A 24226-nucleotide genomic window follows, 5' to 3' on the forward strand; every position below is an offset into this window, starting at 1 on the left:
GCTCACCCAGATGGGAAGGAAGGAAAGCCCCGGTCCATCTGTTCTGGCTTTCCTTTCTCCCCACCTGGACGAGCAGGCTTCTTACACCTCCACTGCTGCTTGTTGTGCTGCGGCCGCCATGTGGTAGGGAGACTTAGTAGAGCGCTGCATGGCAGCTGTCAGCCAGCTGAGCTCAGGAACGGTGAGGGAGGCCCAGCAAGGTCCCGGGAACGGCAAGGGAGGCCAGGCAAGGTCCCAGGAACGGGGGGGGGGGAGAAGGCTAGCACACCTCGCAGGCTTACCTGTGAGCAGTCAAATCAGGGCTGCTCAGTTGGGGCACAGGCACCACGTGGGAAGGTAGGAGGCAAGCCACATAGGTGAGGACTGGGCGGGGCGAGCGTCAGGCGGGCAGGGTGATCGAGCATTGGACAGGCGGGGCAAGGGAGCGAGCAGAGACTGGGTGACCAGGTTGGGGGCATGGCGAGCCAGAAGTTACTACCGATTCAGTGACCCACACCAAATCCTTGCTACCGGTTCATTTGAACTGGTGCGAATCAGCTGAATACCACCACTGGAATATATAGTTTAACACAGCAAAATGCCTAATTAACAATCTATCCTATCTGTAAAGATAACAGCCTGAACATTTAAAATGCAAAGTCAAAATTTTCAGTAATATGAATCATTAAGGTACACAAAAAATGCTTACTTGGTCAATGATTCCCAAAGAATCACCTATATCTTCACTGGAAGAATCAGATTGTTCAATGTTGTTCCGTGATTGATACAATGCATATTTACGCCTAAAAAGCCTTCTCTTAGATTGCATCAATGAATCTTCAGAGTCACTCTGAATTAATTTTTGAAAATAAAAATAAAAATCAGGGGTTGAAATAATCATCACTGAAATAATGGATTGAGTTCAATCAGAAAGAAGGCATCCTTTGGACACTTGCCTTCAAAAATAGTGTAACATACTTAACTACAGAAAAGGCCAATTATCCACACTATTTGCCATCATGGTTTATTGCTGGTTCAATAAAGTACAACCCACAAAGTATTCTTGCTTTCCTAATAATTTTATTTAAACTATTCTTAGCTGAAATGATACATAATTTAACATTACTTAAAGCCACCAAGCAAAAGACTTTGGTTTTTTAACTGCCATACATTTCCATACTTAACAAGCTAAGCTTTTTAAATTACATCTATGTGTAATTATGCATTTCAAAAGTCGTGGATTTCTTACCTTTTCTGAGGACTGAAATATCTTCGTTTTCTGCTCTATTGTATACAGCCATTTTTCTTCTTCTCCTTTTGAAATCCTATATTCTTCCTGATTTCTAACACACCATTTTGAAACTTTGTCAGAAAAACCTCTCAAATATGAAAGCAGTTACTACTAAGTTATTTATTGCTAACATTTCTAAAAGAACAATTACAAATTAGTTTCCCTTATACAAACATAGTCCTTCAATCAATCTTAGCTTCATAGTTTGACTAAAAGCGATGGAAGAGAATCCAACACCAGAACTTTTCAATTTAGAACACTATAAAAACTTTACTTTTTCTTTTTACAGAAAAAGAACCAATAGATAGCAAAGACGAGAAAGTCTTTATAGCAATACAAGTGTTTTTATAAAATGACATATAAATCAGCATAAGAGATGAATAAAGCCCAAGAGCAAGAATATTGTTGTATCTGTCTGTGGTTACAAACTAAAATAAATGAGCAAGTGCTCATAGTTAGTTTCAACAGGTTATTAGCTTAATGGGTCTGCTCACCTAAATATACTGGATGTTATTTCTGGAACAACTACTCTTCGTCTCCAAGCCTGAAGATCTCTTTCTGTAGCAATTTGACTTCTTGGAGCATTTTGGTGCATCTGACGGACGCCCTCAACTTGACCACTACGTCTCAGTCCAATATTAGGAGGTGACTGAATATCTGAGCTAAGCCTGCGGAAATCTTTTAAAAGATTCATGAAAAATAGGTGAACATATATTCTTGGAACAAAAACTTTAGCATCTTCTGCTGGATAATATATCTATTACCATATTCCAGCATTTATTTAATAATATTTGTATTGAGGTTTACAGATACAAAGATTAAAAAGCTAATAAAAACTAATACAAATATTTAAACAGTAGAGAGAAAAAGAAAAAGACATACAAAGAATAACTTCTACATTTTTCATCAAGACAAGTACAAATAAGTTCAGTAATTTAATATCTCTAATATTTCAACAAAAATAAGATATGGGAAGAAGACATCTTTTCTATTAAGAAAGCTTTAAAGCCTCATTATTCAGCCCTAATCAAGATCTGAATTTGAAACTGCCCGTTTATATTTTATCCAGAAAAAAAATATTCCTCTTTAATAAGGCCCTTTTTTACTTTTTATAAAGACAGTTTTCAGAGTAATTTTTGAGAATATTGTTCCCAAGTAATCTTGAAATTCTTCCAGGTATTTTGCTTCATTCAGTATTAATGCATATCTTCAGCTTTAATTGTAATCTGAGCTCTTTCTAGTATCTTCTAGTATCAACCTTCAAGGTCATGTTTTTCCTCCCAAATCATCAATATTTTCTTAGAGGAAAAGGCTTTGTAAAGTTAATTTCAAAATCATATATTGGACAGGGGATTAGACTAGACGACATCCAAGGTCCTTTCTAGAAGGTTGGGTCAACCTTGAGCCAGTCAGGATCAAACTCCTGGCTGGGGGCAGAGTTAGCCTGCAATACTGCATTCCAACCACTGCACCACCAGACGTACTAAAAACTGGTGGCTTCACCAACAGAAATAAATATTCAAAATATTAGCAAATATTCAAAAACCAAGGAAACAGCAAAAATTAGCTTCATTTAAAATACCAACCTCTCCTAGGTGTTTCTTGTCCATAGTGTGGATTAGCTGAAACAATATCCTGGTCTATGCTAATTCTTTGATCCTGCAATTGTTGTAGCTGTCTAATCATGCCATCAAGTATGCTGGGCTCCAGATTCTGTTCATCCTGCTCAGCAGTCTGTTGTCCTATTACTTGCTCTATAACCTCTCCATCACCTTGCAAAAGTTAAAAGGAAATATTTATTTCAATATGAAAGAATTCTCAATAAAACCTGCTATTAGTATTGCAGACTCAAGTAATTAAAAGGTTTCATTTATACTCTTGGAAAAAGAATTCACCCTTTTTGGATTTTTTGAACAAGCATCAGATGTTAATACTATGTGTTCACTTACAACCCACTTCCTTTGTATATTAGGACCATACAAAATTCTAATAATATTCAAATGAATATTATGGAGATTTTCAATCATCCAGATCATGATTGTTCCAAAAGTACTTTTTCAAAAGGCAACTGGACTTTCTTGGTTTTTTTCTTTGAAAATATTTTGCTTCTTATCCAAGAAGCTTCTTCAGAACTGGCATTCAAGTGATATGCAAAAATTCCCCCAAAACTGAAAGAAGATGCATTCTTTTTCAAAGAACAGAGGAGCCCAATCTCCTACTCAATATGAAATGTCAAATTAAAACATCCTGAACAAATTATTGCATTAGGATGGTAATATACCTGGTGGCACGTATCAGATGTGTAATATCTGGAGGTATACAACCCTCTGTAAGCTCAACAAGTACAGCTAAGTATAATGCACCTTGACAATGGATGAATGAATGAACTCTTTATCCTAATCACAAGTGTGATTAGACACACAAGGAATTTGTCTTGGTGCATATGCTCTCAGTGTACATAAAAGGAAAAGATACCTTCATCAAGAATCATAAGGTACAAAACAATGATATCATAGAATACAAATAAGCAATCAAATCATACTAGGAAACAGTCAATATAAATCATAAGGTATAAGCAACAAAGTTACAGTCATATAGTCACAAGTGGGAGGAGATGGTTGATAGGAATGATGAGAAGATTAATAGAATAGCAATGCAGACTTAGTAAATAGTTGAACAGTGTAGTATGGGATGGTTTCTCCTAAAGTCTACCACCATTTCTACGGTTTTGAGTGTGTTCAGTTCCAGATTGTTCCAGTCGCACCACGAGGCTAGTATGTGGATTCATCTGTATGTGGATTCATCATTGTCTTGAATAAGACCAATCACTGTTGTGTCATCTGCAAGCTTCAGTAGTTTAACTGATCGATCATTTGAGATGCAGTCATTGGTATATAGGGAGAGGAGAAGTGGAGAAAGCATACAGCCTTGGGGGGGGCCCTGTGCTAATTGTACAGGTATCAGATGTCATTCTGCCTAGCTTCACCTGCTGCTTCCTGTCTGTTAGGAACCTTATGATCCACTTACAAGTGTGTTCAGGTACCACTAGCTGGTTTAGTTTAGTTAGAAGACTGTTTGGAATGATGGTATTGAACGCTGAACTAAAGTCAGTGTAGGTCTTGGAGATTCAAGATGTTGTCAGATGTAGTGCAAAGCCATATTAACAGCTTCATCTGTCAATCTATTTGCTCGGTATGCAAATTGCACAGGATCTAACAGCGGACCCATGATGGTTTTTAGGTGGGACAGCACCAGCCTTTCAAAGGTTTTCATAACTAGAGTTGTTAGAGCAACTGATCTGTAGTCATTCAGTTCCTTGATGGAGGGCTTCTTCGACAGTGGGATGACAGTAGAGGGTTTGAAGCAAGAAGGAACATAGCACATCACTAGTGATTTATTGAAGATTCGGGTAAAGATGGGGGCTAATTGATCAGCACAGACTTTTAAGCAAGAGTTATCTTGTCTGGGCCTGGTGCTTTTCCTGACTTTCGTCTGTAAAATAGATCTTTGCACTTCTTTTTCTGTGATCACCAGGGGTTGTGAACCCAAATGGATTGGGGTAAGTTGTGGTATGTTTAAACAGCTGTCGTTGGTGTGTCTGAGATGGGATCAGTTGTAGGAGGCTTGGCTGTTGTTGGTGTGTCTGAGATGGGGGTTGTAGAGATAGGTGACTGTAGTTTCCTTTCAAATCTGCAGTAAAACACATTCGGGTCATCTGCTAGTTGTTGGGTTTCCTTCAGCCTAGGAAGGAGGTTTGCCGTAGCCGGTGATATTCTTAAGAGTTTTCCATGTTTGCTGATTCATTTGTTGAGAACTGATTCCTTAACTTTTCAGAGTAGCTTCTTTTTGCAGCTCTGATCACTCTTATTAATATTTTTCTGGCCTGATTGTACAGCATTCTATCACCTTTTCTGTAGGCTTCCTCTTTGGAACGATGTCACAGCTTAAGTTTAGCTGTGAACCAAGTTTTGTTATTGTATATTCGCAGGTTTCTGGTCGGTATACATAAGTCTTCACAGAAGCTGACATATGTTACAGTATTTGTGAGTTCATCTAAATCTACAAGAGGTATTTTTGAAAACATTCTAATCAGTGCAATCAAGGCAAGTCTGTAGCTTTACCTTTGCCTCCTCAGTCCAAGTTCTCACTGATGTAATTGTTGGTTTTGTGCTTTGTCTGTAAGCAGGTACAAGGTGAATCATGCAGTGATTAGTGTCCCACAGCTGCTTGTGGTAAACTGTACTTTAGAAGTATCTTTGGGCCTGAACTCTCTTATCAGTTTATATAAATATTTAATCTGAAAGTTCTTCTTGCCTACTGTTAGGGAGGTAATCATTCAATGTTACTTTCTCTACCCCTAAGAAAATTGGAAATCTTCAGTATATAAAGGCTTTTTCAGTCTCCTTTCCATAAAATATAAATATAAATATATACATGGCATTCAGCTTTGTTCGGGTATTTTCCCACATCATTGTAGTTGTGCTTTTAAAGTTTTAAAGTTGTAAAGTTTTAAAGTCTACAACTTTAAAAGCACAACTACAATGATGTGGAAAAATACCCGAACAAAGCTGAATGCCATACATGTAAGTACCGGCAAAAACTTAAGAATATATATATATGGCAAACTTCAAAAATATCCTTTTCAAGAATTGGCAAAAAGTAGCTACTGAGAAAGTGCATAGGAAGGTAGGTCAGGAAACAAAAACTTTTTGTTGCCCATGGATATAATCTAGATCCTTAATTCTTTGCAATTACTGTTCTCACAAAGTGACTACAAAGGTAGAATATAACAAGACATTAAAACAGCCACTTTGCTAAAAAGCAAAATAATTAAGTTGCCCTCGTCTAAACGAATAGCCTTTAAGAGTAACATTCATCATTTTTGTCAAGATGTAAACAGGCAAATCTTACTACAAAGACAGTGAGGAGCTAAAACATTGTTTAAAAAACTATTCTTCCGAAGACGGGAGAAATAATTTCTAATGTGAAAGCGATTTAAATGAATTATAATTTCATTTAACGTGAGAACTGACTGTTCTCTTGTGATGTACTTTCTCAAATAATTTTTTAAAAGCCTCAACTATTAATTCCAGCGAAGGAGACAGAATGGATGTACAGTGTGCAAAATGTTTCAAGTTAAAATTTTGTGGCATCTCCTATGTCATAGTTTCATTTGCTGTTTTCAAGATTGGAGCACCACAGGAACCTTCAAATAGCAGTCTGACCAGTTAAATGCCATATTTCATACTTCAATTTCACAACTGAAACCTAAAAAGCGAAGATTTTTGCATATCACTGCATGTATAAGGGAGCTCTGATTTCAGGGGAAACCTACATTCATTTTGAGGATATAAAACATAAATCATAATGTATAACAGCATTTTTGTTGAAAATTCCAAAACTGTCTCAGTAAAAAAAATATTGGTACCAGTCCTAATGTAATGAAAGCATTAATATTTTATAGCTTGAAGATTGTGAATCTAATACAAGTACAATTTGAAAATAATATATTTAAATAACATTTTATCAGGTTTTATCAATTCCAAAGATAATATTTTTGCCATAGATTTAAACATTCCTTTCATACTTGTTGCTATATATCCCAGTTGAGGAATCAGATGTTCATCTGCACAATTCTCTCTTCCTGGTACCAATCGCTGGTATTTTGTCGGGTGGGGATTTCCATCTACATCTACCAAGAATGGAGGAGGCATGAGGTGTGGTGCCTGTTGTGTCTGTTCATCTAGGACATAATTGTTAGAATCTCGAATCAATGGTCGATAGTCAGTGTGGAAGAACATCTGATCAGGAATCTAGAAAACAATGAAGCTTATATATAATTAACTTTATTAACTATATCTAAACTGGGTATGTTATAGTGAAAAGTAAAAAAGGTAAACTTCAGGAAAATTATAATTTATCTTATGAAAAATATTTAACAAATTTCAATCATTGGCTTCCTAAGAAGCAAATTGTTGTCATAAGACTTATTTTGCTCTAGCACAATCACTCCTACAAAGTATTTTTTAAATTATTCCTTTTGCAGAAGATGCTTCTCTATGTTCTCTTAAATTGATCTCCAAGAAGGGAGTATTTTACTATAATTCCAATCTAATTTTTTTCTTCACTTTTCGGTGTAACAGTTGAGACTTTCAAGGTAAATATTTTGTTTTGCAAAACAACAGACTGGGCATCTAAGACTAAAAAATGTTTAATCTATATTTACTCAAAATATAACTGAATTGTCTGTGTTTTACCCAAAGGAAAATTGGCAAAATTGTTATTTTTCATAAATTGAATTTTTACATTTACATATTAACACAAAGGATTAATAGTTTAGCAACAATCTCAATAATTTCTATAATTTAAAAACAAAGCCCATCTTTTGAGACTAGAGAAGACAACTACCTGCAGTAATGTACCTTCATTCTTTTTTAAAAAAAGACAGTATGTTGTTCAGTTTTCAATCTCTCTACAGATGGAGATCTAACTTCACCAATTTACCAATTAAAGTTTTTGCTGACTGCACATGAAATAAATGAATACATGACAAGATTGGTGAGATTAGAACATTATATATTTTAACGCTAAAAAAAAGCTGAAAAAATACCTTTTCATATGGTTTGTTACAACCGAACCCAAATATCAAGAGATGTCCATGAGAATCTGTACAGGTAAAATGCTGGCCATCTGACGAAAATTTGCAATCAAACACAGCACCATGTCCTTGACCTTCAATCTAAATAAAAATCAAAACAAAAACTTTCCAGAACTGCTTATAGCTTTTCAGACGAGATCTTGTCCATCTGTAACTGATGATCTCTGTCCCATAGGCACAAAACGTGCATCTCAGCAAGCAGCTAAGATTAGGAATCAGTCAAGTTACTTAAAAATAATGGATAGCAAGTTGAAGGATATCATATTGGCTAATTACAATTGTCTAATTAGGCCACTTCAGCTTTGTTAACTATGCCACAATCCACCATAGCCAGACAATATAATTGTATCTTATGTACAGCTCAATTACAAATGCTAAGTATGAATAATTAAAAAATAATTTTAAAAATGAAGAATTAAGAATGAATGCTAGAAGCTAGTTGGTCTCTGAACCACTATTTTAAGCTGCATAAAGAGAACCCTGCTTCCTCCTCAAACTTTGAGTGATTAAATTGATAAATAACTAACGTAAAAAGATATATCTGAACATATCAGACCTATGGCCACCCAGAATCATTAAGAGATGGACAGCTACAGAAATTGAGCAAATAAAAAAAATACCATTCTTTTATATGCCAATTTCACAATAAAGGCACTATCCTTCTTGAAACATGGTATTCCATTAAAGCAGAGTTAGGATAGCTGTGGCCTTAGGCTTACATTTCATTGCAGTCTAATTTCAAAAACCTTTTAAATGCAATCATACCACTAGCAAGAACAGTATTTTCTCTCTGACACGAAACCTCAGATAAAGAAGAAAAGGGAGAGGAGATGTGAATTCAAATCTTAATTTATACCGACTGACATATATATCCTTTACAAATTAGCTCCAAAAGAAAGTAACTTTTATCAGAGAAATAGCTCTTCAGTCTCAGCGGTGGCCGGATCCTGTCCATGGGGCAATTAGATCTGGCCCATGGGGCCACTCTGAAACAGCAAAGAACCGTCCTGTAGTGCCTCGGCCTGGCCCAGGCCGATCAGGTGCTAATCTACAACCTAGTAGGCCTTTACAGCTAAAAACGGAGCTTGGGATGGCCATGCTGGCAGCGTGTTGGAAGAGGTCGTGGCAGCCAAAAACTTGTCCCCTCCTCCTGACTTCTACTGGTGGTCTCCCATCCTATCACTGAGGATACTTTGGTTACAAAGTCAATTCTCCCATATACACCATGAGCAACCTGGCCAAGGAGAATGAGCACAGCAGCAGCAGGAGGTAAGCGCAGCCAGGCACCCCCTCAGGGAAGCGGGGCTGGGCTGGGCTGTGGGGCCCTGGGAGCTTGAGGGCCAGGCGGGGTGCTTGCCCTCCGCTGCCTAGAGCTCTGAACAACCTGCACCCGCCATCCAGGGTTCCTCCATGTGGCCTCCTCTGAAGGACCAGGCCCTCTTCCTGGTCTTGCCTTCCTTCACTGGAGACAATGGATCCCCCCAGGCCAACCCGGGCGACCACAGGCATTCCCCCGCCACACCTACCCCAGCTACATCCACCCGATCCCCCGAGGTCAAACACAACCCTGATGTGGCCCTCAATGAAATAGAGTTTGACACCCCTGGTCTAGAATAACAACACAAAAACATTGCAAGTCTATACAACTGACAATTATTATTAAGGTATTAATATTTTAAATTTGATATGCACTTAGAAATATAATTGGGAAATTGAATAGCCAAAGTGAATTATAAGATTACTTTTTTATCAGAAAATTTTATATTGTAAACGCTATAGTATTTTCAAAAATCCTTCTTCCTAGATTAAATTAGCTGCCTGGTGCTTTTAATAAATAATTATTTAAATGGTAATAAAGTTGAAGGTAAAAATAAAAAATGCATGCCTGCTAAAACAATACTTTTAGAAATAATATTTACCATATTAAAATAATGTTTCATTTGAATGCCTTTTTCTATATCCCAGATAAAGATATTGCCATCATGGCCTGCAGACAACATAATCCTGGAATCAATTGGATGGGGCTCCAAAACAAACACTTCATCCGCATGTCCCTTTTTAAAAAGAAATTAATGTATTAGTCATGGAGAAGAATGGATTTTTCATTATTGTTAAATTGCAAATAAATATCTATGAAGACTCTCAGTCATCCAGGTCATGGTTGTCCCAAAGGTGCTTTGTCAAAAGGCAACTGGACTTTTGTTTTTCCTTGTAGACTTTTAGCTTCTCATCCAAGAAGCTTCTGACTTCTTTTGCCTTTTGAAAAAGCACCTTTGGGACAACCATGACCTGGATGTCTGACAACCTCCATAGACAATTTATTTATCCATTTATCCAAATTTAATATCCAAAAAGATTCTGAAAACCCAATCTTTCTGAGGCAGAGGTATCAACAATCATTGAAATTTTGTTCTGTTACACATTATAGTGTAAATAAAAGGCTCCAAATTTGTCAGCTTTCCCTATCTTCAAGTAAGCGTTTTGTTACTTTGCTTAATAAAGCCATATCTCATTTTTGCTGAGTTTTTCTTTAAAGAAAGGTTATTATCTAACTTCCATTTGGTGCCGTCATTTCTAGTGCCATTTATTGACTACTAGCCACTTAATTACATTCATGTTTGTTTCAGCTTTTTTAACACTCAGTGCCCTATGAATATATCACATTTTAAGAAAATATATCTAACTAGCTCCATACCCGTGCTTCGCTACAAAACTGTGAACAGGCTTAGTTTTGGGGGAGGAAAATAAGAGGGGCAGAACTGTGCCTCTGTTGTGGTTAGCCGGCAGCAGGTGCAGATGGCTGAGGAGAGCGATGACTGATGAGGGGCCACGATCATCAGGGAGTGGACTGCTGCCTTCAGGGATTGTGGGAGCTGGCAGCAGTGATGAGGTTCCCGAGGTGCCTGTGCCAAGTGTGTGTGAGCACAGGATGATTTGTAGAAAAGAGCAGCTGGAGCAGCAGAGGCAACTTGGGAGTAAGGATGCAACATAATGGCTCCTCCCTCCAGGGAATATCAGCCTGGTTTTCAAAAGGTTTTTTTTTTCTGCAAAAAGTGTGTGGAGACTCTGGATTATCTGAAGAATTCTGTCAAGGCTTTTCTGGTTGGACTAATTGGCTGCAAGCCATCTTTTATCTACAAAGAAGTTTATTTGTTGAAGGTTTGAGTTGCTGCGTTTGTTTGAGATTTTCTTGCTGGTGTCAGGGTTGGGTCAGAACAGCCTCTGCCTACCAGCATCCATGAGTATTCATCTGGCTAGCGTCCTGTCACTGTGTGACAGTTGAGGGCTGTTTAGAAAGTGAAACAGTATTTGCTGTGTGACCAAGGAGACAGCAAGGAGCCAGGGCGTGGCTTAGCTCAACTGTTCTGTACTAAAGCTGGTTGCTGCTGTGAAACTAAAACTGAAACTCCTCTCCTCTGCTTTTGTTTTGCATTTGGAGCTGATTTCTTCTCAGGTGGGGAGGGGGAGTAGAACTCCTTAGCATCCGAGCATGTTAATAATAATATACAAAATACTAATGCTCTGATGGTCATTTTGAAAAATCCTTTCTTAGTGAGCACCTAGAAGCAAGTGGAATATACTTGCAAATTTCAAGTTTATAGGTGTTACAGTTCTGGAGATTTTGTGATGATGCGTGAGTGGTATTTTGCTTTTATATATATAGATAATATTTAATCTGAAGAAAAATTATAGAAAACCGAATTTTTTACTTACCTTGAGATCATGTAAAAGCTGCCCAGAATAAGAATTCCACACTTTGAGCAGATGGTTATTCACAGCAGTAACCACTACATTATCGTTTCGACTCCAAGCTATCATAGTCACTTTGGGTTTCATAAATTTATCCTCCTCTGAACACAGGTCACTGCTTTGAATGAATTCAAGAAACATTTAAATATAGTATTCTGCATTTCAAATATGCTATTTAATTCAAGCTGGGAGAAACAGCTGATTGTCTCCTACTGGGGGCCAAAGCCCAGAAGTATTGTTTCTCTATTGTTGGCCCAGCTCTGCTACTATTAATGCTGATACTATTCACAAATAAGGTATACCTACCTTGGTAATTTGTCAGCCATATCCAACAAAATGTTCTTCCACTCTGCTTGCTGAAAGCGCCAGATTCGAGCTGTTCCATCTCTGCTGCCACTTATGAACCTTAACATAAATTTTAAAAAGACTATATGACATATAAAATAGAAATCAATTGCTCATATTTTAAGTAGCATCTTCCTGAAATGCTGAATCCATGCATATTGCATGTATAAAAGAGCAATACGTCCCACAAAATTTGGTCTCCAACGATATTTAAATGTTTCTTATGAGCGTAGAAATATTTGTGATATATTCACAGCTCACCAAATCGTACAGTAGGGGCCTACCAACAATTTCTCTGTTATAACAAATGCTCTGAACCCCAGTCTACATATTCTTATATCAGAAGAGAGTAGAATTTCTCCTGAGCCATTATTTGTTTCTCTCTCGATATATTTATTTCTATTCTGTTTACAGCTGCAACTCTGAAGTAAGACAGGGACAAAGAAACTCATACACACATTAAAGTACAATAACCTACAATAAGCTTTGTGAGATCCAAGCATATGGGCATTCTCATTCCTGTACTTTCTTCTATGATATGCACAGTATCTTCTAAAACTAGGCTGTCCAACAACTGCCATTGTGGAGGTAAATACACACAGTCTGCACATTTTTTGCAACACACAAGTTCAAATTGTAACGTATGTACTAGGACTTATTCTTCCCATTTCTTCATGTATTTTCCTCCCTAACCATATGATAGGTTTCTTTGATAGATCTTACTACTACAAATGAATAACCGTCTGTCTTCAATAAAGGTTGTCCCTCCCAAACTACAAGGTATTCCAGCAAAATATTCAATACATTCTGAAAATTCAATTCTGAGTCATATGCATATTAAACTTCTTTTCTGGATGAATACCTGTAATCATTGGATTTCATCTAGATGCTACTTCCCACCCTCCAAAAAATTCATAGGAAACATTTATCTTCTTTGAATGTAAAAACAATGCTATCTTACTTTGACATAGTTTATTTAACAAAAAATCTTTATAAACATACCTGTCATCTCTGTTTGAAAACTGAATACTGTCAACTTTGTCCTGAAACAAGAAACAAGTTAAAATAAAATTCAAGCAATACGTGTTCAAATTTTGAAAATGTCCTACTTTTATTTAATGAAAGCAAAGAAAGATCATGGTGATAACAGGATTGTCCATATACAGGAACAGAACTGAATTAGTTTTTTTTCACACTCTTAGGTACCAAATATATTGAATATGAATATGAAACTAACAGCAGTCTTTTGATTAAAAAAAATAGACTGCAGCATATTGTAAGCTTCATCAGAAGGAATTAGATATGCTTTGGAAGTCTTCAACATAGCATGAAATCACGAACAACTGATCAGGTCTCGAAAAGCAAAATTTTAGGTCCAGTGGCCATTTTCACTGTTATCTTGAGTTCCCTGGTCAGACATCAAACAATTTACCTTTCCCCTGCAATGGCTAATCTGTACTATATCTGATAACTTTAAACCAAATATTAAAGAAAAAGAAATGGGTCCAAACACCAGATTTTGATTCAATTTCTTTCTATCTATCCAGAGGCAAGGGGCTAAATCAAATCCCACTCCATTTCAAGGCCCTCTTTTGCTTCAGCAGCAATCCCAGTATATAATACCTTATTTATGAGAAGTTCCTCAGAAGTTCCTCAAGGACTGCCCTGAGGCTTTGAAAGTTGGACAGCATACAAGTTTATTATTACTAACATTATTATTGAAATGTATTGGCCACCCAACTTCAATGGACTCTAGTATTATCTAGTATTTGCTGCATTAATACATCTTATCACAAATTTAATTTTTCTAAAATAGCTAAGCTGACTTCTACTTTCAAACTAGGGGTGGGATTCAGCCAGTTCGAGCCAGTTTGGGCGAACTTGATGCTGATTTTACATCCAGTTCAGCAAACTGGTAGTTCGGTAGGCCCAAAAAGGTGTGCGGGGGGGGGGCAGCGGCACGCCCTACCACACCCCATTTTGGTGCTCCTGAAGCTCCAGGGAGGCTTCCTAGACCCCAAACGGGGCAGAGGGGTGCGAAGAAATAAAGAAAAAGAAAGAAATAGGGAGGGATGGAAGAAAGAAAGGGAAGGAAGGAAGGAAGAGAGGGAGGGATGGAAGGGAGAAAAAGGAAGAAAGGAAGGAGAGAAAGAAAGAAAGAAAAAGAAAGAAAGAAAGAAAGAAAAAAAGAAAGAAAGAAAGAAAGAAAGAAAGGAGAAAGGAAGGAAGGAAGGGGGTGGGAAGGGAAGAAGGAAGGAAGAAAGGGAAGGGAGAAAGAAAGAAAGAAAGAAAGAAAGAAAGAAAGAAAGAAAGAAAGAAAGAGAGAAAGAAAGGAAGAAAGGAGAGAAAGGAAGAAAAAGGGAAGGAAGGAAGGAAGGAAGGAAGGAAAGAAGAGGGTGGGAAGGGAGGGAGGAAGGAAGGAAGGAAGGGAAGGGAGAAAGAGGGAAGGCAAAGTGAATGATACGGGTAGAGGGAGGGAGGGAAAAAGGAGAGGAAGGAAGGACCACAAACCCTGGCACTAGACGCAGCTTTGGAGGATGCTTTGAAACAGCACAGCAGTCCAGGGCTGGAAGGGACCTCAGAGGTCATCTAGCCCAGTGGCTCCCAACCTTTTTTGTGCCGTGGCCCGATAGCGGCATCACAAAATGATCCGCGGCCCAGTAGCGGCATCAGCACGCATGACAAGGCAAGGCGAGCTGAGCGACCGGCCAGCCAGCCGTCCCCCGCTTCTCCCTGCCACCTTCAACTCCTCCTTTGTACCTTTGTCGATGGGCTTCGCTTTGGGATGGCCGCTCAGCTCACCTTGCCTTGGGTGCTGAAAGAATCCTCGCGCCTTAGTTTCGTTCGAAGCCCCCCCCCTCCGATGAAACTAAGGCGCGAGGATTCCTTCAGGACCCAAACACCGCTTTCCAACTGGAAAAGCTCACCCGGAAGCACTTTCTCGTTAAACAAGGTGGCAGCGCCCAGCAAACTGGTGGCCCGGTAGGAAATGTTCCGCGGACCAGTACCGGTCCGCGGCCCGGTGGTTGGGGACCCCTGATCTAGCCCAACCCCCTACTCCAAGAGCATTGCTAAATGAGTTCCTCTCTTTCAACCCACCCAGTCACATGACCACCTAGCCACGCCCACAGAACCGGTTGTTAAAAAATTTGAATCCCACCCCTGCATTACAAACAGTACAAAATGCAGCATTTTGTCATTTAGTTGCCCTTAATAGTAATTAAACTCCAAACGCAAAGGGCGGCAAATAAACTTCTTAACTCCTTAACACTTGAGATCTCCTCTGCCTCCCATTCTGTTGTCTATATGAAAACAAGTTCTATTAACCATAGACTATTTTCAAGTTAAGTACATTATGATCATGGCTGCATGATTAAACTTCTTTATAAGAAATAAAGAAACGTATCTGTTCTACACCTAATTATATATCAATTACTTCAACTTGGATTGTGAGATAAAATGTTTTCCTCAGGTAAACTATAGGCAGTCATAAATCTTTCTTTTATATTAAAATGTGAATTTATGGCAAAAGTTAATATTACAAAATTTAATTACTACATTACTTACAGCGTGGCTCTCTAGTTCTGCAATTTTTTCAGGAGTTTCAGAGCCAAAATAATATATTCTGATAACATGGTCAGTACTTCCAGTTATTAAAAACATTCCACCTAAAGAAGAAGAAATTGCTTAAAACAAAGGAAACAAATGCAAATGATGGACTGGAATCAAAATAAATTAGATTATTTCTAAAGAAGTTGATAGGTTTGTTAACCAATCTGCCTTTATTGTAATAGGTTCTCTTAGCTATCTTGAACTATAACTAATCTATTTCTACAGATCTGGAAAATATGTGTGTGTGTGTATCTATACACACACACACACACACACACACACACACACACATATATAGTATTCTCTGAGGTTGAGTAAAAATAAAAGTTACTAGCACAAACACACTTGGCTTTCGTAACTCATATACTTACCAACACTAAAAGAAGAACAAAGCATCTGAACTCCAGGTCTAGGTTTTTCTATGAATTTCAGTGGCCTGTTACTTCAAAGACAACAAGAGTTACTTGTATGTATGTAGCACTATGAATTGTATGGAAACTTTACATTAACAGCTCATAAAAATAAATTCCTATTTCCAATGTATCCAGACATCTCCATATTACAAAGAAAATAGCTTTTCTTTACTTCCTTTTGTAGCAATATGATTCTCTTTTTATACTCTGGAATAAAAATTCATTTTCCTATTGAAACATAAAAAGAAATCTGACAAACTAAACATGCTATTTATCAAAATAATTAATTAGTAACATAGAAAGATACATACTTAAATTTCATGGATGTGGTATCCCACTGCCAAAAGCATACTGTTCCATCTACACCTGTGGAGGCCATATATCTCACTGAACCTTTGACTAATGGGCTGAACTGTAAAATAACCAGTTATAGTGTTATAGACAAAAACAAATGTTTTGAATAAATGTTAGAAATTCCAGCATTTATGTCAGTGTACAAATTTCCAAGTTTAATTCCTTAACTAAATAGTTTGCATACTCCATCTCTAAAAACATTCAAAGGTAAAAATAAAATATAGCACCAAGTGATATAATTTATTAACACACTACAGCAAATGTGATTTACAATCACATAAATGCTCAGTATGAATATATACAATTGTCAAGGCTTACACATTTTGGAGCTGATTTTCGTTTCATACGATACTAGACAATTAACTTTGGAGTTCTGACAGTGTGTAGTACTGCAACTGCTTTATTTGTCTAAAACTATGCAACATGTTCTTATCTAACAGTGAAATCAATGCTTACTTTCTAATGATACAACGATTTCTATCACCCTAGCTGGGGACTAGGAAAAGGTTTCCTTGTTATCCTATGAAACATATCTGAGGTATTACAACAGAGTTGCAGTAAGATAACAGAAATTTTCAATAAGATTTTTCTTCTAAAACTGTAATGCAAAAAAAAACAAAAACAATGTTCAGCACAAAATCAGCCAATTCAGATATTCTAAACAGGTATTTATTTATTTGTTTGTTTGTGTTACACATTCTGCCTTTAATATTTTTTTAATAAAAAAAAACTCAAGGCAGCAAACATACCTAATACTCCTCCTCTTATTTTCTCCACAGTAACCATATTGTGAGGTGAATTGGGCTGAATGAGTGACTGGATATGACACCAGAACTTATGGTCTCCTGCTTTCTAACCCGATATTGTAAACCACTAGACCAAATCTTCTGTCTTATTTTAATGTATTTGGTGGTCTATAAATATAATTTTATAAATTTGCAAATACCATCATCTCAATCAAATTAAACATGCAACAAGAAGAAATCACATCATTTTCACAGACATCATTAATTATACAACTGCAACTTTCTGTTAATTACAAATTCAGAAACACAAACTAAAGATCCCAAAATGTATTACGGTATAAGTTTAAAAAGAGTTTGTCAACATGCATTAACAAACATATATAAACAAATGAAGAATTTACTTGCAAAGATGTAATTGATCCTGTGTGACCTTGCAAAACAGCAATTGGGGCACATGTTCTAAGACACCAAACTCTGATAATTTTATCACAACTACCAGCTGCAATCATTGTGTTCTCAAAGTTCACAGCCATATCAGAGATCTCTGCAGAATGGCCTCTTAGGGTAGCTAATAACCGACCATTATGCGTGCACCAAATTTTTACCAAGCAGTCATCTGACCCCTGAATAAAAAGAAAAGTTAATTAGCATTTAATCATCACTTAAATTTACACGTGTCACAGGAGTATATATAGATTTATTATCAAATGCAGTTCGATATAACAATTTGTAATATTCTACAACTAAGACTGTTTTGAAATAACAGAACACATCTGAGTAATAGATACAATCTATTGATTCACCTACTAATTTGGCCCACACATTCTGCTAAGCCATAATGTGTTTCGGTTCAGGTTGTTTGTGAATACATCACTATGCATTTATAATATAACTTATAGTTTATAATTTAGCTTTGTTTAGATGGCGGTATAGATTTTTCATGATATAGCTAAAAATGTAAACTTAACCAACAGTCTATATTAGTCTATCCTGATTAAAATATAGGTTTAATAGAATGATATACCAAAGAAATAGACAAAAGGGTAACCAATGAATCAACATATTGCTATTAAGTAGCATTTAACTTAGCACAGACTAATATATTTCCTGATAATATATTTTTAACATTTTTACAATTATTCTCAGTGCTAGTTTCCTTAGCTCTGCCTTATTTTGATTTCTTAGAGTATCTTAACGTAAAAGCAAATGCTTAACAGAAGAAAAGCCTGCAACGATAGAATGTTCTATTTCCAGCTACTTCTATTTTATAGCCATACAAATTAATTATCAGTTTCATAATGAGCTATAAAATAAATGCAGCAAAGTATTTTTAAATAGGACTTGGTGAAATTAACAATCATGTTTTGAATCCTATGGCTCTCAAGCAGCTTAGCTTTGAGAATGGACATAACTTGGCTTTTTGTACCAGGTATAATATATGCAGTTAAACCTCCCTTTAATGGATCATTTCAGGAAAATATATCCAATAAAGCCAAATGTTTATTAAATCTGAAATTGTACAATTGATGTAATTAATGAAATTACAAAACTGATGTTTTTGTAATTTGTATTAACAAAATTACATATACATATTGACATAAATGCATTATTATTAAATAAAGTCAAGCTATTCTCCAAAGCATCTGAGGACAGGACAAGAAGCAATCAGTGGAAACTAATCAAGGAGAGAAGCAACCTAGAACTAAGGAGAAATTTCCTGACTGTTAGAACAATTAATCAGAGGAACAACTTGCCTCCAGACGTTGTGAATGCTCCAACACTGGAAATTTTTAAGAAGAGATTGGATAATGATTTGTCTGAAGTTGTGTAGGGTTTCCTGCCTAAGCAGGGGGTTGGACTAGAAGACCTCTAAGGTCCCCTCCAACTCTGTTATTCTATTCCATTCCATTCCAATTCTAATTCTAATTCTATGCTGTAAATTGCATCATTTGTCTGGGCTGACTTCAAAATGGAGATCATCTCTGAACCACTATTTCAGAGATGAAGCCTAAATTGAAATTTGGTCCATTAAAAATTCTATTTGTTTAAGTCACTTTACCAGGAAATTTATATTTCACCATAATCTGTGTTAAATAAATTACCAAATCCCATCTAGGCCAGAATTTCAATAGCAGTAATTACTTAGTATGGATTGCTATTCACATTTTCCATTTTCTACTAAATTCCAAACATACAACTTTAACAATAAACTTATTTCCACCTGTTTCCAATTATGTCTAGTCATCCTATGAGGTCCAAAAGGGTGGATATGCTGTAGACTCCCTCTATGAAACAATGCTGTCTAATCGGATCCAGGAGAAAATCAGTTCCCCCAAGATTTTGATGATATTGACTTTATTGGTCTTTCAGAAGCATTAAAGACCCAGCTTTTTCACCAATTATAGGATCTAGATATTGGGTGAACTCATTTTGCTCTATGCACATTATGTATGTTTTTGATTATTTTATTGTATTTGTTAGTCATCCAGAACTCTGTATCTATCAGGCAAATCATATACATCTATCAAATAAATAAATAAACTCACCGTGAATATCCTATGTCCAGTCCTATCAAATGCTACACAATAGACTGCAGAAAGATGACCAAGAATCCGTCTATGCATCTTTATATGTTGGTACATATTTTCCGGGAATGAACAACTGTATCGTGTACATCCAGTCAACTGTTTTGCATAATTTAATTCCACTAAAATAGGAAAAAATGTTAACATTATGTATTTTTTTAAAAGGGAAAGGATAATCATTCAGATTATGTTATATTTAGGATTTCTGATCAATGGTTATTCATGCTGCAATAACTAATATAGAAAAAATGAAGTTTCCCAGAGGGCAGAGCTGGTGTCGCAACAATACGGCATGCGATCCCGGAGGTATGGAATCGCTGCCGATATCTTTGCTCCTGGACGGTCCAAACGGATCTAAACCGTCCTGAAGAGACAGTGAATGTAAAGAGCGCATCCTGTCGATCCCAGGGATATCACAAAGCCCCTGGTAGATCCAGGAGAATTTCTTTTTGCCAGTGGCAAAGAGGCAGCCATTAAAGCTGCTGAAGTTGGGACAGCTCCGATACGAAAGAGAATGAAAAGAGAGAGTGTGCCGGTTTGGTGAGAACTTTTTCTTTATTTTAAGACTTGAAAGGACACCCCAAGGGAAAGAAAGAATCTGTAAAAGTTTTGACAGAAGTGATTAAGCGGCAATTTTAAACAGGAATGTCAAAGTAATTTTTTTTTCCTCATTGCTGGATTTTCTACACATGATCTTATATTTTGAAACTGGACTTTTTTTTTCTCTTCTTTTTCTCTATTCTTTGCTCCTTTTTGATTCTATAATATTTTAAGCTAGAGACTCCCTTTTAGTTATTTTTTTAAAAATATCTTTTCCTTTTTTTAATTAATTCTTATTATATTTTGCTTGGAAAAGGAGAGGGAAAGTGAAAGCTAAAGAAACTTTGTAACACTGCCAACTAGAGGCTTGGAAATATTCTATTTCTCTTTTGATCAGACAAAGCTGAGAAAGAACTGAGACTTTTTTTCAAGGACATTGCCTGTTTGATAAGATAGAGGAAAGAGCATGGAAGAGTATTATTGCAGGTGCTCTTCTGGGTTTCTATCAACAGCTGGACTCTGGTGTTGAAGTTTAGGAAAAGAAAAGGTGATAAGTCTTTGGAGAAGAAAGTTATAACAAGAGCCTTGGATAATGAAACAAAGTGCAGTGTGCCCTTTTTATTCTTCTAAGCTGTGCTACCCCTCCTCATCAGTTTACTTCTTTTTGTAATAGCTATTTGGATTTTTGGTTCTCTGGAACTTGTCTTGTTTTTTTTTTTCTTGTTTTGGAAGTTAAATACGCCTGCTTTTTATTTTAAAGGAAAAGTTTTAGTATTAACGTTTCCCTTCCTTTTCTTTTTAAGGGAGTAGCCTTTTTTTTTCTCTCTCCTTTCCTGGTATTTTTGTCTTTCCATCCACCTTCCATATTGTTTTTTTTTGTTGTTGTTTATTTTTATACATCCTTTTATATTTGAGACCTCTTAATTGGATTAAGGTGTTGAAGAACCTGAAAAAAATTTCTTTTCTTTTTTTAGCCCTTTTCTTCACTTTTTCGCCTTTTTTAGGATTTTACAACTTTTTCTTTTTTGTGTGTGTTTATGGTGTGTTTATGGTCTTTTCCTTCATTTTTTGAATTTTTACTGCCATCTAACTAACCGATTGGATTAAGGTATACAAGAACCTGAAGAAATTTTCTCTTCTCTTTTATTATTATTACTATTTGGCTTCTTTGTTCCTACTATTTTTATTTGGAACTGCAATTGGTTGTTCCACAATTGGATTAAGATCTAGAAGAACCTGAAGATTTTGAATTGCTCGAAATGAGTAGGAAATTAACAGCTCCTGGTTCTTCAATTTCTACTTCTTCCTCTCCACCATCTGGAGGACAACGTTCAATACAGACAATGTTAAGGCAAGAAAAAGAACAAGAAAAAGTGACCCTGCAGATGATTATGCAAGGAATTCAAAATATTCAAACAAGATCAGAGAATATTGAAAAGAGAATAGAGAACATTGAACAAAGAACAGGGAAAACTGATGAAAAAGTGGAGAACATCCAATAAATGATGATGAAGTATGATGAGAGACTCCCAAAAATTAAAGAAGATAAACAAAGAGACAAGAAGATTGGAGACATTGGTAACAGATTAACTGTGGTTGAACAAGATAAAAGTGGTATGCTGAGATGGGAGATGGACAGATCAAAATTTTATCCTAGATTCCAAAACATAGAGGAAGAAAAAGGACAAAATCTAGCTGAGATAATGATAGAAATACTGGCTGAAGCTCTGTAAATAACTTAAGAGAAGATGATGGATGGAATAGATGAGGTTTACCGAGTCTTCACAAGATATGCGATGAGAAATAACTTACCAAGAGAAGTTCACATCAGTTTTACAAAGAAAGCCATTAAAATGCAAATACTGCAAGTGGCAAGAGAGAAAACATTGAAATACAAAGACAAGGAGATTGTGGTCTTGAAACAAGTACCCAGAAGAGTGAGAGAGATGAGAAGAGAATACTGATTTTTGACCAAATTGCTACTTAAAAGAGGTGAATTATAGATGGCTGATTCCAGAAGGTTTAATGTTCACATGGCAAGATCAGAGATATAGAATTGACTCAATTGAGAAAGCTGAATCATTTTACACAGAATTTTTCAGAGGGGAGGAAGAGGCAGAAAAAGAAATTTCACTAATTGAATTCCAAGAAGACTCCCAAACGACGACTGAAAAAGAAGAAGGTGCAGTAGGTGGAAAGGAGGAAACCAAAGAACAACATGAACCAAGATCCACGAGAGCTGTCAAACCTAACTACAAAATATAACCATGTAAGAGAAAAAAATGATTACAATTAATATAAATGGACTTAACTCAGCCATTAAAAGAAGGAAAACCTTTCATATATTAGAGAAATGAAAATTTGATATAATCTGCCTACAAGAAGTACATATTAAAAAACAATATGAACAATTGTTGATACAGCCAAAATTAGGGAAAATATTTACTTCCTTGACACAATGTAAGAAAAGAGAAGTGGTTTTATATATTAAAGAGACCATTCCAGCGAAATTGATTTATACTGATGACGATGGAAGAATATTAATGGTGGAAATAATGGACAATAATACGAAAACACTGATTGCAATCTATGCCCCGAATGACAATCAAGAAGAATTATATAAAAAATTACATATGAAAATAATTGAACTGGACTATGTTAATATAGTTATGATGGGAGATTTTAATGGGATTGTAGACAATAAACTGGACTATACAGCACAGAAAACAATAAAGCAAAACAGAAAGACCCTCCCTAAATCTTTTTTTAAAATGGTAGATGAAATAAACTTAAAAGATACATGGAGAGAAAGAAATGCTAAAGCTAAACAATACACCTTCTACTCAAATAAACACTTATCATGGTCCAGAATAGATATGATATGGATGTCAACAGAATTGCTAACTAATATTCAAGAAATAAATATTGAAACGAGTACTTGGGCAGATCACAATCCAATGACAGTTAAATGGAAAGGACAAAGAAGATCTAGATGGACGTTAAATCATACTATTTTAAAGGAAAAAGACTTTACACAGTGGATGGAGAAAGAACTGGCCTTTTTCTTCTTTACAGAAAAAATGAAGCTTCCTTATGACAGATTACAACTTCCTCTAACTAGCTTGAAACTGTTTATTCTGAGTGACATTATTTCTCATTTTTATCTGAACTATAAACAGATCTGCATATAAAGAACATGCACAGCCATTGAGCCAAAGCCTTATTTCAAAAACCTGCTTAGTGAGCAATCAAGTCAAAGCAATTACAAGTTAGTTCTTTAATTGGACAAAGGGGATTCTTGAAAGTTTGGCAGCTACTTTCTTTCCTTTCTAGACAGCTATAATAACTGTAACTTTAAAATTTGTTTGTTTTAAGGTAGGGGATTAATTAAATACAAAATTTTGTTGATGCTGGGTTCAGGTTTCAGAGCAAGGAGTTAACAGAGAAGTTAACAGATAAGGTGAAAGTACAAAACATGCAGCTTTTTTAAGTTTTTCCAGTAATTTTTAACTTAAGATTATTCATATCAAGGATACCTCTAATATTTTAATATCTAATCATTGTAACTGAATTATTCAATAAAACATTTCAGTAAGATAAAGAAGTAAAAAAAATCAATGTGAGCATGAGATATTAATAGAAAAAACATTCACTTACCTAGACTTGGTTTTCTGCCACAGTTAATAGGTATTTCAGGTGGTCTTCCTCTATGGAGGGCAGCAATACCTGAGCCTTTCCCATTTGTATATTTGCAATCTGCAAGTGTATTTTAGTTGTACACAAAGTTAATATTAGGATTCTATACTAAATCAGAACATTAAAAATATCCTGAAAAATGGTAATGTCAAATATTTACATTATCCTATTAACAAAACTATTCAAGTGCAATCACCAAAGAGATAAGCTTATGTCAAAAATGCTTTGAGAGCTTTGTAGTAATATACTTTTTCATA

At 36.1% G+C, this 24226-nt stretch overlaps 1 protein-coding gene across 1 annotated transcript in view; it reads right to left on the reverse strand.

The window, feature by feature from the left end:
• The window catches only part of BRWD1 (bromodomain and WD repeat domain containing 1), an 84341-nt gene that overhangs the window by 53953 nt on the left and 6162 nt on the right, over positions 1 to 24226 (reverse strand). Inside the window, exons 6-21 of the mRNA XM_026700506.2 lie at positions 23931 to 24029; positions 19695 to 19855; positions 17550 to 17771; positions 16360 to 16460; positions 16007 to 16077; positions 15591 to 15691; positions 13026 to 13066; positions 11985 to 12083; positions 11643 to 11796; positions 9848 to 9982; positions 7881 to 8009; positions 6858 to 7083; positions 2857 to 3042; positions 1765 to 1948; positions 1229 to 1322; positions 689 to 829 (exon numbers count right to left, since the gene is read on the reverse strand). Of these exons, the coding sequence (XP_026556291.1) occupies positions 689 to 829; positions 1229 to 1322; positions 1765 to 1948; positions 2857 to 3042; positions 6858 to 7083; positions 7881 to 8009; positions 9848 to 9982; positions 11643 to 11796; positions 11985 to 12083; positions 13026 to 13066; positions 15591 to 15691; positions 16007 to 16077; positions 16360 to 16460; positions 17550 to 17771; positions 19695 to 19855; positions 23931 to 24029 (2144 nt within the window). The remainder of the gene's footprint in view (positions 1 to 688; positions 830 to 1228; positions 1323 to 1764; positions 1949 to 2856; positions 3043 to 6857; positions 7084 to 7880; positions 8010 to 9847; positions 9983 to 11642; positions 11797 to 11984; positions 12084 to 13025; positions 13067 to 15590; positions 15692 to 16006; positions 16078 to 16359; positions 16461 to 17549; positions 17772 to 19694; positions 19856 to 23930; positions 24030 to 24226) is intronic.

This window comes from Pseudonaja textilis, chromosome 7, assembly GCF_049901715.1.
Source record: "Pseudonaja textilis isolate UNSWEBS1 chromosome 7, rPseTex1.2, whole genome shotgun sequence".
NCBI classification, from domain to species: Eukaryota; Metazoa; Chordata; class Lepidosauria; order Squamata; family Elapidae; genus Pseudonaja; species Pseudonaja textilis.